Source organism: Psilocybe cubensis, chromosome 2 (assembly GCF_017499595.1).
Source record: "Psilocybe cubensis strain MGC-MH-2018 chromosome 2, whole genome shotgun sequence".
In the NCBI taxonomy this organism is placed as follows: Eukaryota; Fungi; Basidiomycota; class Agaricomycetes; order Agaricales; family Agrocybaceae; genus Psilocybe; species Psilocybe cubensis.
In genome coordinates this window covers 3,469,689-3,481,438 of record NC_063000.1, presented here as the reverse complement: position 1 = coordinate 3,481,438, position 11,750 = coordinate 3,469,689, and the positions used below count along the sequence as shown (strand labels likewise).

The 11,750-nt window shown below is 47.2% G+C and overlaps 2 protein-coding genes and 1 non-coding gene across 3 annotated transcripts; 2 read left to right on the top strand and 1 right to left on the bottom strand.

Moving 5' to 3' along the window:
• The first annotated feature begins 6,063 nt into the window (after positions 1 to 6,063).
• On the top strand, positions 6,064 to 6,144 carry JR316_0002635. The gene has a single exon. It is a non-coding gene; the product is annotated as a tRNA-Glu (tRNA).
• Positions 6,145 to 6,882: 738 nt separating this feature from the next.
• JR316_0002634 (Oxidoreductase) lies at positions 6,883 to 7,860 on the top strand (the record flags this gene model as incomplete). Its single annotated transcript, XM_047888423.1, has 2 exons — positions 6,883 to 7,497; positions 7,549 to 7,860. 2 exons carry the CDS (start codon positions 6,883 to 6,885, stop codon positions 7,858 to 7,860), a joined length of 927 nt encoding a protein of 308 aa, XP_047753346.1.
• Positions 7,861 to 8,055: 195 nt separating this feature from the next.
• JR316_0002633 (uncharacterized protein) lies at positions 8,056 to 11,068 on the bottom strand (the record flags this gene model as incomplete). The annotated part of the gene is made up of 6 exons (XM_047888422.1): positions 8,056 to 9,201; positions 9,251 to 9,417; positions 9,477 to 10,092; positions 10,133 to 10,210; positions 10,268 to 10,351; positions 10,406 to 11,068. 6 exons carry the CDS (start codon positions 11,066 to 11,068, stop codon positions 8,056 to 8,058), a joined length of 2,754 nt encoding a protein of 917 aa, XP_047753345.1.
• Positions 11,069 to 11,750: the final 682 nt, after the last annotated feature.

Here is an 11,750-nt window from a genome sequence, read left to right as displayed (position 1 = left end):
TCTTTTCGCTCCTTTATTTCTGTTTTATCCTCAAAGATTCCTTTCTCGTCATCGGGTCGTTGAGCCGATTTCCCCTGTTCATCTTCCAGACTGAGAAACTCTTCTTCCACTTTAGTACAACGCATCACCTTCCCTTGACCATGATCAACTTCTTCAGCTACGAATTTTTCACTTATACTCGCTACTTTCTGCCTCGGTACCTCAGCCTTTGATTCCTTCAGCTGAGGTACATTCTTATTCTGTTACTCGTAGAAAGTAGCTGACCTAGTTTATAGTTGAGACTCATTTCGTGTTCAGGTCAATATATAAGCCTTTGATTCCTTCAGCTGAGTTGAGACTCATTTCGTGTTCAGTTTCCTTCAGGTTATGGGCCCCGAAAGCGCCTGAATCAGACGAAGACGAAAAGAACTCAGCTTAAAGGCTCACATATTTTCCAAGGGACGATAATCCCTTCAGCATCTCTCTATATCTTTCTCTCAACAAATAGCATATCAAGATGTCGGCTACGTCAGGGGAAAATCCCAGCAATGCCCATACCACCATAAACAATTTCACAATGAATACGAAAATCACACCTGCAAATGCGAAAGTCGATCACATCGTCAATCTTGAAGGGACTTCAAACTTCATAGCGTGGAGAGACGATATGCGTAACATTCTGAAGGACTGCGGTGTATATGGACACATTGAGGGTTCAACCAGTAGAACTGCAAGATATCCGATATCAGCCAAACCTGCAGAACCTGCCGAAGACGCGTCCGACGATGTCATAGCAGCTTACCGGAAATGGTGGAGCGACGACGACAGTGCGAAAACACTGATTACGAGGAAAGTGTCTGCACTAGTCAAATCCAATCTCAATGCGGGCGAAGACATCACAGCACGCATGGTCTGGAGTCAACTCATGACCAGGTACGCACGCGTCGACATAAACGCGCAATTCGCCATCAAGGAAAGACTGGCCTCGATCAAACTCAAGGACTATACGGAAATTGAGAAGTATCTGGGTGAATTCCGAACTGGCAGGGAGCGTCTCAAGGATATGGGGGTAGATTACCCGGAAGGCGACGTGATTCATCACATCATTCGAGGCCTGCCTTCATCAGGTGTATGGCCAAACTTCAAACAGTTGATGATACAACTGTACCAAGATACCCTTGATAGGGATAAAGCTGCGACAGATGAAGGAAGGGCACCATCAGCGCCGAATACTGCACTAGAACGAATCACTTCCCGCTTGACAATTGAATGTCAACGCTTAGAAGCCGAGGCAGGCTCTCGACGCAATCCTCCCGGGTCGGAATACTCAAATTTTTCCAACGACAACCGACCTATCGTGAAACATGTCAACAATCCGAATGGAGTTCGATGCACGAACTGCAAAAATCGGTCTCATGACAAGGAGCACTGTTGGGCGAAAGGAGGTGGCATGGAGGGTCAGGGCCCTGCGTATTGCGCAGCGGTAGCGGCGAAAAAGGCAGCGGAGACTGCTTCACTAGCAGTCGATTCCAATACCCTCGAGACGGGAGAAATTTCTTGTGCACTCATTGAGGAACTTGGAGACGAAGAGCTCGGGCCGCTTGCAGCATCCATCAACGTGAGATCTTTTCTGTCGACATCGATTCTCCTCGATTCAGGAGCCACTTCTCATATCATAAAATCTCGCTCCTCATTCCACACATATTCCGAAGGAGAAGCCAGAAATGTTACCACCGCCAACCTCGGAACTCTCAGAACCCAAGGAGGAGGCACTTGCATAATGAATGTCACTTACCAAGGGAGAACATTGAGAGTCAAACTTAACAATTGTCTACATGCCCCAACTGCCGCTGTAAATCTCCTTTCGGTTAGCCGACTGTTCATTGCAGGCATCGGTTGCAATTTCGACCCTGGAAAAGGAATACATCTTTCCAAACAGGGTATTCCATTTGCTTCCGCCTCATTAGTTCACGGCCTATTTGCCATGGACAAATCCGTCTTCGTGCCAGGCATCAACTCTTCCACCGTCGAACGGGTAATGTTTGTTAAAGTCCCTGAGACGGTGCAACTATATCACCTCCGATTGGGTCATCCTGGTGAGCAGGCGACACGGATGCTGGTCAAGAGAATCCTGAAAGCGGAAGCAAAAGACGATAATATCAAATGTGAAGCATGCATAATCGCTAAACATACCGCTACCCCGCATCCGCCAAGTTCTCTTGGTCAGCGCGCCTATCAACCTCTAGAACTCGTTGTTGCAGACACCTGTGGACCTTTCCCAGTTCAGACCCCACACCACAAAGAGTTTTTCGTAGCCTTTCGATGCTCAGGAATGAAGATCAACAACGTTCAACTCACCGCCGACAAAACCTCTGAGACTATGTTGGAAGCGTTCAAGATCGTCAAGGCTCGCTGGGAAACCCGCACCGGCTTCAAAATCAAACGATTTCGCTGCGACGGAGGGCCTGAGTGGAAGGGGGTTTTCTCTGCTTACCTGTTGGAGGTTGGAATTGAACAGGAGGTTACTCCGGCGCGCGAACATTGGATGAACGGAGAAATCGAACGTTTCATGCGAACGATTCAAGGCAGGATGCTTGCCATGATGACCACCGTGCAACTTCCCATGACTTACTGGGGCGAGGCGGCTCTTACGGCGTCCTACTTGCTCAACATTACCAGCACAGATGAAGATGGCATCACACCTTTTGAAAATATGTATCATCGTCCACCGAATCTCTTGCATCTTCGCGTATGGGGCTGTCGAGCATTTGTTCATGTTCCAGAAGAGTAGCAACTAAAGCTTGGGGCTAAATCTGTACAATGCAGATTTATGGGATATCCACCTGGTGGGAAAGGCTATCGTTTTCGACATCTTGAATCCGGACACTTTTTTGATTCCTCAAATGCTATGTTTGATGAAAATGTACCTTCGCTTGTTTCTGGTAATTACAATTCTGCTCCCATAGATTATTCCTCTTTGCCTTTTCAACCAGATGTATTTTCTTCTTCGTCCACTTCTCCTTCTGCCCCCGCTTCAGCTGTTCCAAATCTTGTAGTTTCGCCTTCCGATTTAGATTCTCCACAACTTCTTGAACCTTCCACTTCTTCCAACCTCTCTTCCTCTTCCTCTTCATCTTCTGTAGATATTCAGGTCGTGCCCTCCACTCCTTTAACATCTAATCCTCTTCCTCCTCCTTCTACCCCCATTCCTCAACGTGTACTTCCTCCACCTCGATCATCCTCTCGCGAACGTCATCCATCCTCAAGAGGTATCCTATACTCTCAACTGCGCGAGGCTGAAAAAGCAAAAAGCGAATCAATCATTGCTTCGCGACGGGCAACGAGTGCTGAACGTTTGTCGAGTATGCAGCCTTCCAACGAGCAAGGGGGTGACGTTGAAAACCCATTCATTTCACTTTGCTCCGTTGGAACGTTAGAACCTTCTCCCTCTCAAGTCATCGACACCTCTCTCATTTCGCTCGACGTTGAAGACTATCTCTCACGAGACAAAGACGCATTTTTCGAGGCCATTCTGCTCTCAGTCAGGAGCGATCGCAAACGGAATCCTCTCTCTCCCAACTATGATCTCAAAATACCACCTGCCAACTATCAGGAGGCCATGCAGCGCCCCGACGCCGATCAGTGGCGAAAGGTCATCGAGAAAGAATTGCACATGCTCAACTCGATGGGTGTCTACACAGACGAGGAGCTTCAAGATGGCATGCACTGCATAGGATGTCGATGGGTCTTTGAGTTCAAGATCGACGATCAGGGACAACTTGTATACAAGGCCAGGCTAGTTGCTCAAGGATTTTCTCAGAAATACCTCATAGATTATCATGAGACCTTCGCGCCCGTGTCCAAATCCGTCAGCATTCGAGCAATTGTTGTTCACGCGGTCCTGAAAGGCTGGCACATTGAGTGCTTTGACGCCACGAGAGCCTTCCTCTGGGGCGACTTGACAGAGGTCATTCACATGAGATGCCCCCCTGGCTACTCGTCGCCTTTTACAAAGGGTGTTTGGAGGTTGAAAAAATCACTCTATGGGTTAAAACAGGCAAGCAGCGTCTGGTACATATTAATCCGCTCAACCCTGCAAGACATAGGTTTTAAACGCTCAGAAAAGGACCATGCCACCTTCATATTCGAGGGAATCTGGAACGGCGAAGACGTCCAATGCTGGTTGTGCATCCACGTAGACGACGGACTTGGGGCATCCAATTCCAAATCGTTCCTCGACCATGCGAAATCGGCAGTCAATCAACGTTTTGGTATCAAGGACCTGGGACCTTTACGTTCATACCTGGGAGTGCAATACGAGAGGAACTTGAGCACTCGAGAAGTATGGATCCATCAACAGCCGTACATCGAGAACATTCTCGATGAATATGGTCTCAGAGAATGCAGCCCTGTATCTACCCCACTTGACGCCAACAACATTTTTGGACGCGACACGGACACCTTCCCTGATATACCTGATCTAAAGGCCACCTTCCAACGGCTGATAGGATCCCTCCTCTTCTTGCAAAGACATTCTCGCCCCGACATCTCAATTGCTGTTCTTCTACTGTCTCAGCATGCTTCAAACCCTTCCCCTCGTCACTTTGCTACTGCTAAACGTGTTCTGCGGTATCTCAGCGGGACAAAAGATTATCGCCTACATTATGGTGGAGATGCCTCCTCGCAGACTCTACAGGGATACTCGGACGCCGACTGGGCTGGCAATAGGGAGTCTCGTGCTTCTGTTTCAGGTTTCGTCTGGATGGTAGCTGGGGGCCCTCTGAGCTGGTCTTCTAAAACGCAAACATGCATATCTACTAGCTCGACAGAGTCGGAATACATTGCGCTAACGCGTACCGTCCAAGAGGGTTTATGGCTGGGATCTTCACTGTCATACTTACACATCACCTGCCCAAATCCTCTCGTCGTCGCGACCGATAATGAAGGTGCAAAGTCTCTGTGCGAAAACGATTCCTCTCATTCGAAAGCTAAACACATAGACATTCGTTACCATTTCATTCGATCTCACATTGAGGCCAAGACCTTCAACATTCTGCACATTCCGGGTAAAGACAACCCTGCCGACATTCTCACCAAACCACTTCAGCGCGTCAAATTTCTTGAGGGCGTTACTCGCTTGGGTCTGGTTGCTCCCAAGAAGGTTCAGCAGGCGATGCGTTGAGGGGGTGTGTTGGAATACAAGTCTTTTCATCCCTTTCCATTCTTTTCGCTCCTTTATTTCTGTTTTATCCTCAAAGATTCCTTTCTCGTCATCGGGTCGTTGAGCCGATTTCCCCTGTTCATCTTCCAGACTGAGAAACTCTTCTTCCACTTTAGTACAACGCATCACCTTCCCTTGACCATGATCAACTTCTTCAGCTACGAATTTTTCACTTATACTCGCTACTTTCTGCCTCGGTACCTCAGCCTTTGATTCCTTCAGCTGAGGTACATTCTTATTCTGTTACTCGTAGAAAGTAGCTGACCTAGTTTATAGTTGAGACTCATTTCGTGTTCAGGTCAATATATAAGCCTTTGATTCCTTCAGCTGAGTTGAGACTCATTTCGTGTTCAGTTTCCTTCAGCCTGAGCTATCGGGCATTCCGTTTTGTACAAGTACGAAGTATTTCAAAGTGTGCAAAGGGAAAAGGCAAAGGTCAAGGTTGGGTCAAGGTTGAAAAGTTCCGTCTTTATCGATGTAAATAGACGCCCGTCACCCACGATCATGCTTACGCTGACCGTCATGTCGGACATTTCTTCTATGATGGCCCCAATGAATCTACCTATATATATATCCTTCCTGTTTCTGACTTGCAAAAATTTAGGTCTGTTTTCATGATATGTAGACATCCTATGATGAGAAGCACGAAGCACTTGTAGACCATACTGTCGTTATCAACGTCTGCTTGGAACTGCTTGATTTTGGTTGCACATTTACTTGTAAAGTCAAAACATCATTTGAGATCCGGCACAAATCCAGCACCGTAATTCAATTTGTGCTTCATGCTTTCGACACAACGTTCGAGCTAGCACACACCTCTGGACGACATTATCAACCCACAATATTACTTATTAGTAAGCACATCGGGTATGGTGTAACGGCTAACATTGCCGCCTCTCATTTCAGGATCGCGGCAGCTCGGGGTTCGATTCCCCGTACCCGAATTTTTTCTCTTGAGCACGATGGCAATTTAATTGTATTTTTTCCGAGTCGGCTTCAAGTCGCCTTGTGTTGCCAATGTGTGCCGGAGTTGAAATTTACATTGGAAATTTAGGCGGAGTGGCCAACAAGTTTGAGCTGTTTGCCGAGTGCCGTACGAGGCCTGAAGATATCTTGCACTTTGCCACAGTTGACAGGGGAAGTCATTTATACTAAAAACTCAATGTAGAAAGATTATGGGCCATTAGAAGGTCTAGCAAGTACAATTTGCCTTGCAAAGAAATATGTCGGAGTCCGGAAATTGCCCGCAAATTGTGTAGTTGCCGGATCAATCGAAGGTGGGAGTTATTCTGAATGCCGTTGTTGTTCGGCATTCTCAACAACACTGTAGTCTGTCTCCACTGACTTGATTTTTTTCACTACCTTGTGTGCTTGTCGGTATTCATTGGCTCCTACTTTTGTAGCGTCAACATGCCGCACTTGTTCTATGTCCGCGATATCGTTTGAAATGGTGGTTATTGGCAATTGCTGTGTATGCGCAACAGCTGCGTTCAACAGCCGGGACACTTGCGTCACTGTATCGGCTCTTGACAGTGCGTTGTTAAATCCTGGGCTTCGGCTTCATATCTGCTTTTTGTTTAACATCCATGCCCTTCTATCCGTTCAGTAGCTTTCCAAAACTCACAGCGACTTCATTCGCACTGCTCATCGCCTTCACTTCCGTCTACATACGCAACCAATCAATGGCTCCTCATCTTTCTGCTATTTCCCAGAGCAATGCTGCTCTTGTTGGAGGTCTCAAAGGCGCCCCTGTAGCCGTTTTTCTTGGAGGAACATCTGGCATTGGTCAAGGACTTGCGGATACCTTCGCCCAGTGGCGCAACGGCAATGCGCACATCATTATTCTTGGACGAAATGAAGCCGCCGCACGAGATATCATTGCTCACTTCCCCAAACCCACCGCTTCTGGGGCTTCTTGGAGCCACGAATTCATCCAATGCGACGCGACCCTTATGAAGAACGTTCGCGCTGCTGCCGAGCAAATACTTGCTAAACACCCCAAAGTCAATTACCTCGTCATGAGTCCTGGATATTTTTCGACGTCTGGAAGAGATGAGACACCAGAAGGAATCGACAAGAAGCTTGCAGTGCATTACTACTCGAGGTGGAGGCTTACATATGATCTTCTACCCGCATTGAACAAGGCCAAAGAGGAGGGGGAAGACGTACGAGTACTTTCTGTTTTCTCTACAGGCTATGGCAGGAAAATCGACGGGAACGATTTGGGGTTGAAGAAAACATTCTCTGTAAAAAATGCGGCAGAATCTGCCGCCACCTATAACGACTTGATGATCGAGGTATGATTCGTATCATTTCATTTCCCTCTCATTTTTGATATATTTTCCTAGGCATTCCATGAACGAAACCCCGGAATCGTTTTCTCACATGTGTTCCCTGGTGGTGTTTCCACCAATCTTATGAACTCCGCGCGTACACCGTGGATGCGTGCTGTCGCACCCGTTGCGAATGCTCTCGCTAAACCATTTCTTGTTACTCAAGACCAATGCGCGGAGTATTTGTGGTCAGGTCTTCTCAATACAACCATTGGTGCTTATAGAATGGGAAGAAAGGGAGAAGATCTAGGCAAGAAAGGGTATTACGGAAACAAAGAACTGACGCAAAAGCTTTGGGAACATTCAAAGGATGCCACTGATGTATGATTGTACGTAGAAATTAATGTATATCGATATGATTTTTGTATAGCTTTAATTGAGACACTATGATACTGCGTGTATGCCGTGCCTGCAGGCCTTATTTACTTCGATTCAATTATCCTAGCATTTCCCTATCTCCCTTGAATGCCACATTGAAAAACTGAAGACATCAACATCATAGTAAGTAGATAACAGGGTACATCAATCAGCATTGCCTCGTTTTGAGCGTTTGGACGGGCCTGCACGTCGAGCAGGCGTCAATTCATCCTCTGACAGCTCCCGTTTGATTCGGGCAGGCTTTTCCAACTGCGCGACGCCGCTAGCAGCCGCGGTGGGACCATTGGCCTCTGTCCCGGCAACATTATCTTCACGTTGTGCACCTGAGCCTGGGGATAGAGTCGTGTGAAGAATTTCCTCCCCGCTACCGTCCTCTGGACCATTGACTACAAGCTTTACTTTGCGCCAGGTAGAAGGAAGCTCGGAAAGAAGGGAATTAAAGACGGTTTCGAACGCATTGTGGATCGGAACGTATGATTCGAAAGAATCAAGGTCGCCGAGCTCTTCACGGGTGACGTATTCTCGTTTCAAGAAATGCCTAAGGTCCTCAATATGGGGTGCAAAACACTTCAGAGGCTTTGCCAGAATACGCTTCATGTCGGTCAAAACCTCGTCGATGATACAGGCTCGTCGGGCCCAAGTTAGATTGAGGGAGTTGTGAAAGACATCTCTCGCCCACTCGTTGGAGATCTTTCGATTACTACGGGCGGTAATGTTCCATAGTAGCACCCACCAGAGGGATTCCAAGTCGTGTTGGAAATTGTGGACGACTATCCGGTTGGGTTTTGTCTCTGCATCGTCATCGTCATCGTCATCGTCCTCGTCCTCGTAGCTTGCGTCAGAGTCCTCCGGTCCATCGTTAATGACTACGCTCCCCTCTAAAAAAGGGTTTGTTTCTTCATGCTCAAAGGGACCGAATACGTCGCCGTCAGACTGATCACCGTTGCCTTGATTCCTACGGTTGAGTGGTGGCAATTGATCGAGCTTGGGATGGTCAACTTGCTCGGTATTGGAGGAGTCGCTGATAGCCTCAGCAGGGAGCTCTTTCTGTGCATTAAACACTGTGCTGTCCTTTTGCACAGTCGTTTCTATCTGAGGCACGGAGTCTTGGACTTGTTCCCCTTGAGAAACAGTGACATCGGGAGTGGCAGGTTGCTGAGTGTCGGCATCCTTCTGGTCCTTCTGTTTGCGGAGCTGCGCATAACTGGCGAATTTGTCAGGTGCAGCATCTGAAGCTATGTAGAGGTACCGCCGGTCGAGAATTTCATGTGGCATAAAATAAGGTGTCCCCTAAAGGAAAATAAGTATCAGGCAAGCGTAGTTGAGGAAATAAACATACAGTTTTAGGGTCAGTAGCAGGTTTGTAATCTTGTGGCGGGGGAAACTGCTTTGCATATTCTAGATCAGACAGCTTGACCTGCCATTTAGCATCATGCATATGAGCTAAGATATTGCCACAGCTGATATCACGGTGAACCCAGCCAGCGCAGAACATGAGCTGCAAAGCTAGACAAGGAGCGATCGTGATTAATGGCCACGAACGTGTAACAACACACCAGACTTACGGGTGAGAACTTGACGTAGCACATCAATCACTTCTCCGACGTAGACCAACTCCCCAATCGACTTGCACACCTCCTTAAAAACGACACGATATTGCTTCTTCTGCAGGTAGTCCCTATGCAAGGTCTGAGGCTTCTCTGCATTTGAGATTGGACGCGGTGTTCCAGCAGAATGACGGGAACCTTGGCCGGAGAAAACTGAACGTTGCTTTGCACGTAGGGGAGGGTTGAACAGTCCTCTCTGGAGAGAATATGCAGGAACAATGTCCTTAGACAAGGAGCCTTCTAGGTCGGTTTCAATGGAAAGAAAATAATCCTTGTACCCTTTACTGGCAACAAGCGCTGCATGCTTCCTTTTGAGATTGGCGAGACCTTCTTTTTCTTCGGGGAGGGTGGTTTCTTGCCAAAATTTCTCAATGTCGGCGAAAATGGCTTCCTGAATCTGTCCCTCTGTGTTCGCAGATTCTTCAATCCAAACATCTTTCAGAACAAAAGTAGATGGGGGATTAGAATTGACTTCCGTGACTTTGAATATCCGTGACATGCGACCCGTAATGTTATTGGAACGGTATATCGATATTGGCCGGATCACTTGAAAATGTCGAACTGGCCCGCCATCCTTCGTCATGTTGAAAACGTAGTTGTGATGTTGATCTAACGTTACCAACGGGTCGTAACCGAGCTTCATCCGTTGCAAACAGGATAGACATGAACACCTTGATCAATTTCTTAGGTTCCTGGTAAGAAAAGTTGTATGAATATAGATTCCCTGTTACATGTCTAATTATCCATACCGTTACAAAACTAAATGGCACGGAAATCGCAGAATGCGATCGACAATGAAACCATAAAGTGACTTGATCACATTCAATTGTGATCTTAAATTTCAAAGTTAGATCAAGACCAGAACTTGTGAAGAGAAACAAGCGCACTCCAAATGTAAACATGCGACGAACGTCACCGTTCATGATCTGGACGTTCGCCGACACGATTTTTTTGTTGTTCTGAAACCGGGATCTCGTTAGAACGTAGAAAATTTCAGGCAAATGAAAGTGAATGACCTCGTGTCTCTTGGACGAAGACAACTTGAACCCAAGTGGCACAGCCATCGAAGTTGTGTTTAATTTCATGGCTTTATTATTTGAACGAGAAGGGGTAGGGTCGGACGTGAAGCAAGCGTCTACTTTGTGAGTAGAGCCAAAAGTTTCGGAAGTGATATGGCTATAGGGGGTATCCCGATAGTGGAACTGATTACGCTTCCGGGTAGGGTGTGCGTATAGGCCAACAGCGTGAGCGATGTCTTGTATCGATTTGTAAGTCTCCATTTCCGAGCTTGCGGTGGTCGGGGGTGCCCGATAATGATTAAAGCAAAGTTTGGACGCGTCGGTGCCCCCCATAAGCTGCCGAGGTCTGAGCTTCTTGTCGATGCATTCCTTAACATCTGCGTCATCCGGCACGAAAGGGAGATACGCTTTCATAAATGCGTCGAATTCGCAACGCACGAATTCACGCTCCATCTCGTGTGCGATCTGAGGTCTGACAGAGGGAAAGGGATGATCGCCAATGTGGAGTAACAGATACTCTGCAAGAACCATGTTAATACGACAATTCAAGTATCAATACACACAAAAGCGGCAGTCGGCACCTCTGCCAGCGTGACGTACACGGCCTGAAGGGTTTGCGGTTCACTGAGCAAAATGATGATAAAGTAAGAAATTAGAACAAGCAAAATGACAAATGATCTACCTAGTTGATTGTTTGTCAGTCATTCTTATGAAGTATACGGAAGTGAAGGTGTCTGTGCACAAACCACCATTATTTCCGATCGCGACCGCGGCCCATTCAACAGCACGTGAGGGCGTCATCAATTCGGGGGTTTTTCACACGGCTTGCCATTGCGCTTTTGTCTTCCATATCGCCCATTAAGTACAAGCCTTCAATGGAAATGGTGGGCCATACGCTTATGTCCTGACTATATATTTCTTTGAAATCCCTTCTTGATTCGTCTTGGAATTCTCAAACACTTTTTCAAGTTCAGTGATTCTACATGTCTTACCACTGGTGAAATTAGTTCACCAGGAACAGCTTTGGTATATCTGGAACCCGCGACTTCGGCTCGCCATATTTTGCACCATGATCAATCCAAGGTCGTATACGGAGGAAAAGGAAAGGTACATTGCTAACGACATTTAACAGCCTTCAACAAGACCACTGGATGTGCAGCACCGGACGCCTTCTCCGGCACAAGTCCCCCCCATAAGAACTTGGTGACTGTCC